Genomic DNA, 6,793 nt, shown 5'->3' with positions numbered 1-6,793 from the left:
CACGGTCACGGGAAAGAATGGAGCATATTTGTGTAAAAAAGTTATATTTTTCCGACTGAGTGAGGGAAAAGGAGGAGCAACATATGTGTTTCGTTATTGATCTGTGAAATACTTGCTTTATTTTCTTTCCCTGTAACAAATTGACTTTAGAACAGTTCCGTTGGCCAGGAACATGCTAGTGGGCGAGGAAATGTTTTTGCGTGGTGACGTAAAGGGCAAAAGAGTTGTCCATGCGTTCTTTGGTTCCCTCGTTTCTGATATAGGTTATTTGCGTCCGGGAATCAATGGTACGACATCAGCTTGGGACATTCTTCAAGTGTTCTAGTGCTTTGGTTCCATATACTTGGAAGGTCTGAAGAAAAGTGTGTTATTTTGGAAGAAGAAGTTTTTGGGGTGCTCCTGACAGCTTGAACAAGGTACGCAGAATTCTATCAATTAGTTGCTTTCTTTTATGTTTATATGTGAAAAGACTCATACGCGATAATCCCTACCATAACTCTCGGTGGAGGTAAAGTCGTAGAAACCCCAATTAACAAAATTGTCGCTTAGTTTGCGTAGTGATCTAGGTTCTTCATTCTTCGCCTGAGTCATTCCTCAATCACAACAAAGAACTTCTGGTTGCTACGAAATCTTCATGAGAAAGATTCACGGATTGGTTTCTTAGAAAGATTAACTCGTAGCGAAATGTTTTATTGATTACTGTTAAACTCCATGTGCAGAATTTTCACTGAAATAATGTTTAAGTCGAATCCTCATCACAGGATAGCAAATCCAGAACTACTTTAAAACAAGGCGATTGAAAATGCTATTCGACAAACTATATTTTGTCATAACTTCAACACGATTCGATAGTCAGTGATTCCAGGATCAAGCCCTGGTTAGACCATTATTGCAGCGCAAATTAAAACATTCAAGCAACGAAACGATCCACAAGAATGCAACAAAAGAGCGAGGAAAATTTTTATTTTTATTACGATGACTTAGCATTTTAAAATAAACTGGGAACTGAAATGAGTTAAATGGGCGCGCATTCGTGAGCGACATCGATTATGTAATCCAAATATTCTCACTTGGAAACAACGAGTCAAGTGAGCAAGCATTCCATTAATTGTTATTTAAGTAGCGGAAATGTCATACTTGTGCAATAAATTTACACTTTCCCAACAGCCGGGAATCTGAGATAAGATGCCTCCTCGCAGAAGCATGCTTTAAACTTAGGAGTGGGCTCAGTTGTTACTTGATTTTTGAAAAAGAAATCAGTTTTAATCCCGGGACTTGGAAGAAACTTCACGTTTATTGGAAAACCGAACACTTAGGATATTTCTCATGATCATGTGATATTTATGCTCAATTTGCGAAGTTTACTCTACACTCTAAATGCTGGCAATTTATTGGAAGTGACAAGTTTCATTTGAGAAATTTGAAAGAAGAAAAAATCATTTTATTTCCATTACCCAAAACGTTGCACATTTTGGGAAAGTGGCAAACATTTCTCGTCCCGAGTAACTAGATAATGTACAATATATATGTTGTCTGCTAATATCCCCTAAACCGCTGGGTTTACAGTAACGTTTATTGATCAATACTCACCATACGCGCTGGAAATATTACATTGTAAATATGATGCATGCTCGTTTTATATGTATAACCGAATGGTGTTTTTTTTATTACTCATATTATTAACTCAAAAAATAGTATTATAGTACTTATCTTCACAAAATTACTAAACAGCATCGATGGTCAAGATCGTTGGCTAGTCGCCTCGCGATATCCGGGTTTGAATCGTGCCTTGGGTATGATGTTCCTCTGTTAATTTACCGTTAGCAATTCCATCTAGCCACAATGCATCCTCATAGTCACGATCAGTCTAAAGTGGCGTAAAAACGATCTAAAATATAAGAAACAGAAATGCAAAACACCACCATAGTTTATAATTTGACCGCTTCCTATTCTCAAAACACTCGTGCACCTTGTATAACACATGGTCATTAAAAAATCGTACTTTACCAGTTTGTGTAAGAAGAGGCGAAGAAAATTACTAACACGTGTTTACTCTTGCATATTGTGTATGTGTGCAAAGCGATCCAAATTTTGGAACTCGGAAATTGTCACAGTAGTAATATGAAAAGATACTCAACGCAAGTACCCATTATGTAATATTTTCTTATTTTGTAGGTTCCTGCACGCAAGTTGAGGCATTATGTCCGCCAGTCGACAAGATTCCTTCATGGTGACAGACGGACGACGCAGTTCGAGGATCCTGGTTGCCGTCACAGAGAGCAGCCAGAATTTGGTGGAGATTTCAACCAGGAGTGCAGAGTGAGTATTCACATGTTCATCCATTCAATAAAACTGTTGGTAAAATAAAATTTGTAATGTGATAGCTGAGACAATAGCCTGTTGAAATATTACTTTTACAAAGCGACTAAATTTGTAAATACTCAAAATGTGAATTCATGCATGTGTTATTTTCAATCTTCATTTTTTTTGTCCAATTGCATTTCTCACTGCAATCCAACTTTTTTGGTAAGGTTATCTATCTAACATTAGTTCTTTCTGGAGGTATACTCTGAACCAGCTAATTGTAGAGTAGGATAACGAGAACAAGTCTCTCCGTAAGTAGTGACACGAAACGGCTCCACCAATGAACAGTGAGAAGAAGAGGATTGCGTAATGGGCGTCTGGAGTCCCCGGTTTCGCTCCTTCGCTCTGTCATCGTTGCATACTTTTGGAAACGATAATACCGTACGCACATTGCAAATGTACCATATTTTTGTCTCCAGGTCCATATGCTTGGTTTAAGAATTTATTAGGGAAATATTACCCCCTCCACACGCACATACACGCACACATCTGTTTTTCAAGGTTGATTAGGTATTTTAGCATTAAATTAATGGCGTGCATATCATTATATGCTAGTTAATCTCGAAAAAAATATGATAATAGTAAAAAATGTTGACAAACTGCATCCTAACAACGTAACATACTAGTGGCGTATTTTAGAAGGTTGGAATAGAAATTGAGATCACCTAAATGTCCTCGAATCGGGTAACTTGTGGTTGCAATCACTTGACTTAAAATTTCTAATATGCCACGTTCTGTCCTTATATAATGAACTCGCGTACTTTCGACGTGGCTCTGTAAAAAATTCTGACGCTCGTATTTTGAAATACGGAAAGTCTAGTATAATTCACTTACAGTAGTTTTCGGGGTTAAAATAAACTTTCTTTAAGTTCCCTAGGAACGTTCGTTTCTATGGTGAAGAACAAGCACCGCAAACTCTCTCAATAATTGTTTGCTATTGTACCTATCAACATTTAATTAAAACAACCAGGATGTAAATATTTTCGCATTGAGTTTACCAATATATACGTAATTGTATCTGGACTGAATCTACTTCTGATGAAGATGTCAGTCTTGTTTGAGGCATCTTTTCTAACCAGGAGTTTTTCATCTTTGTGCTGTTGATCTGTGAGGAATAATGTAGCTAGACAATTAAGAATTGAAGGAAACAATTTGTGCTGCAAAAAATGACCGTAGCAACGGGTTGCGAAGGACATGAAAAAGGGATTTTTTTTAAAATTTTATCGGCCTTTTGGGACGATTTCATGGAGGGTCGTAATCGGGTATTGGTTGCCTCTGGGGCTTCCTCCATGGAGAACATTTATGTCAGTGAGTGAGTGCGTGAGTGGTGGGATTGAGGCTTTATAGATATTGGACTCGCGTACTTTCGACGTGGCCTTTGGTCACGTCTTGTAAGCTAGCATGCGTGACCTTCGGCCACGTTGTGAGCGTAAACATATTATAGATAGGGTAAAATGTCTGCATGTTGTATTGGATGAAAGGAAACAAGTGTATAAGTTCGCTAATTTGAATACTTTAGAAAGTAACTTTAATAAGGTACAAATATTCAAAATAGTATTGTCTAACCTCTTAATAATAAAGTGAGTAAGTAATAACCGTTTGAAGAAAATTAGTTGGATGTTTTGCATAAATGAATTCAATAGCGACTCTAAATTGTAAATGCAATATTTGCGTTTTTTGTAATCTTCACATTTTTAAACGTAATTGGATAATAATTGTTTTCCTGCATTCCCCTCAAATTCCTACCTTGTCTCTGTAATAAATTCTGACGCTCGTATTTGAAATGTATAGTATAATTCACTTACAGTAGTTTTCGGGGTGAAAATAAACTTTCTTTAAGTTCCTTAGCAACGTCTGTTTCCATGGACAACAACAAGCACGGCAATTTCTAAAGAATTGTTTGTTATCATATCTCTAAACATTTAGTTGAAACAAGCACGATGTAGATATTTTCGCATTGAGTATAACAAGATATACGTAATTGTATCTGGACTGATTCTTCTTCTTATGTAGATGTCACCCTTGTTTCAGGCACCTTTTCAAAACCATGAGTTCATTCATCTGTGTGCTATTGATCTGTGAGAAATATAATGTATCTCGACAATTAAGAATTGAAGAAAACAATGTGTGCTGCAAAAAAATGTCCGTGGCAACTGTTGCTAAGGACGTGAAAAAGGGCATATTCACCCTTAAGGAAGAGCTAATTGAGCGTTTTTTTTTACATTTTCTCGGCCTTTTGGGACAATTTCATGAGGGGGTCGTAATCGGGCATTTTTCGCCTCCGGGGCTTCCTTCATGGAGAACATTTATGTCAGTGAGTCAGTCAGTCAGTGGTGGGATTGGGGCTACATACATATTGGATGAGGCACATCTGCAAACCATCGTATCTGAACAAAGTTAAAAAATTTGCAAGATGTTAACACTCACAGTGAAATGGTAAATATATCTGTATGGTGGCTTGTCTGCCAAAAAGAAATTAACGGTCCTTGCGCCTCCCAGTTTTGGCACTAAACATAGCCGCTACTGCCCCTGTAAAAAATAACACAAAAGGAAAAAGATCGACTTACCAAACATTAGCAATCAAAGCTGATGCAGTTCCCTTCATCGTCTTAGAAAATTGTATCTGAAGAATTGGGGGGACTAGGTTTAGAATCACATAATGACGTCTTTGACACAGAAATATTTATTTGTCCTGTTGGTTTATGTAGTTCATGCGAGCCTCCTGGATTTTTATAGGTAACCTCGTCACCTTGTAATGAATGTGCCCCAGTTTCGATACCCGTTGGAGGTTCAGATCCGTCTTTAAACTGTTGGCCTAATCCCTATTACACTTTTTGTGTATAAAGTGAACTTAAAACAACGAATCAAACAAAGTTCACGCACGCATAGTCACTGTCGATGCACTGAGTAACAAGAAAGGGAGTTCCTGTTCTTCAGTTTTATCAGATTTTGTTTTCTAAAAATACGTTCACAGTCAACATTTGAATGTAGGAGAAATAAGGCAGCAAGTGCAAATTTTGACAAGCCGTACATTTAGCGTACGGACCAAGGTTTGGACTGTACGTCCATATGTACCATGAAATTTGCGTACATGTACTCTTCGCAACACCTTATTTGCGCGCCCTGAAACATTTCAAAGTCTGGAATTCGTAAATTTGGCAACATAGCACTTCTCAGTTCATATTTCTAAACGAAACACTGAACAGGTTCCCCTCCACCTGAAAAGAATTGCGTTCACATTTGAATGCAAACAGTGTAATTTCTCTCGATTTTAGGTGAAATTTCAGTAAAGATATCTTGCACAATAGCGGACGATTCTTCAAAGTGCGTCTCTTCCTTGAACCGCGGCGAAAAATGGCTTGGAACTCCTGCTCATTGTTGTGACCACTGATATCAGCGTGTTTTACATAATTTCTCGCTGGTAATTTCATGGAGCAGTTTGTTAGACGATCATCCAGTTACACTTTCGTGTCAAGAACGAAACATCGTAGGTTCAAATCCCAATCTTCTGTTTCTCTTTTCTTGTTATTTACTGAGTACGAAGTGATATAATAATGGAATATAGTGTAATATTAAATCACAGTAACTATTTATGTATTCTTCGAGGAATGCTTTTGCTCAGCTTGCTTGATTTTTCTCTTACGCAGTAGTATGTTAACACACATTAAGAATTTGTATGTCATAAATATATCTTCTTAAACAGGATGTTTAAGAGCATATTTATGGTATTAAGGCGTTGTGCTTTGGGCTCGGACTTCAGGACGATATGGGTTCGAGTCCGCCTGTGTTTAGTCTCTGGGTTTTCGGCCGTGTATAGGACCGGTGGCAACCCACCATAGTGAGGAAATTGGGAAGCTAGGAGTGAGTAACGTGTATCTCCTAGATATCGGATATCTCCTAGAACGGCTGAGGGTTCGACGTGCTGACCCCACGTCACCTGAGACTGTCCTATTCTCAAATTGTCATGTTCAAAGTTAATATTATTTATGTTATTGATGTTGTTTTAACTTATGCATGTTTGTTTTATATATATATTGTTATAATCATCTTATCGCGCTGTATAAAATACAAGAAATCAAATTGCTGTAACCATAGCAACGAGAAATAATAAGTACTAAAAATGGTGATGGAAGTTGTGAGATTTTCTGCTCCTGTATTGTATTATTTTAAATATAACGGTTATAGTTAATTACGCAATTTTATTTGCATTGATAGTCGTTCTGCAAGTTTAAGCGCAGCGACGGTTATCAAGAGTGGCGACCCAGAAGCCAGGATTGTTCAAAAAGTGTACAATCTTCTGACAGTGGTAAGAATGTCTGTTGTAATGGAACATAATTTTTGTCATGCTAAAGTAAGACTTACGTCACAATCTTCAGTGTGCGTGTATAACGTAACTTCTTACGTGTATCGTCATATGTGTCAAGATCAC

At 37.5% G+C, this 6,793-nt stretch overlaps 1 protein-coding gene across 1 annotated transcript in view; it reads left to right on the top strand.

Annotated features, from left to right (window-relative positions):
- The first annotated feature begins 287 nt into the window (after positions 1 to 287).
- Positions 288 to 6,793, top strand: part of LOC146005498 (neprilysin-2-like) — a 112,740-nt gene continuing 106,234 nt past the window's right edge. Inside the window, exons 1-2 of the mRNA XM_083144743.1 lie at positions 288 to 416; positions 2,176 to 2,319. Of these exons, the coding sequence (XP_083000869.1) occupies positions 2,201 to 2,319 (119 nt within the window). The 5' untranslated portion in view covers positions 288 to 416; positions 2,176 to 2,200. The remainder of the gene's footprint in view (positions 417 to 2,175; positions 2,320 to 6,793) is intronic.

Source organism: Lepisma saccharinum, chromosome 23, assembly GCF_977018435.1.
Source record: "Lepisma saccharinum chromosome 23, izLepSacc3.1, whole genome shotgun sequence".
Classification (NCBI taxonomy): domain Eukaryota; kingdom Metazoa; phylum Arthropoda; class Insecta; order Zygentoma; family Lepismatidae; genus Lepisma; species Lepisma saccharinum.
This window is presented reverse-complemented; position numbering and strand designations above follow the sequence as displayed.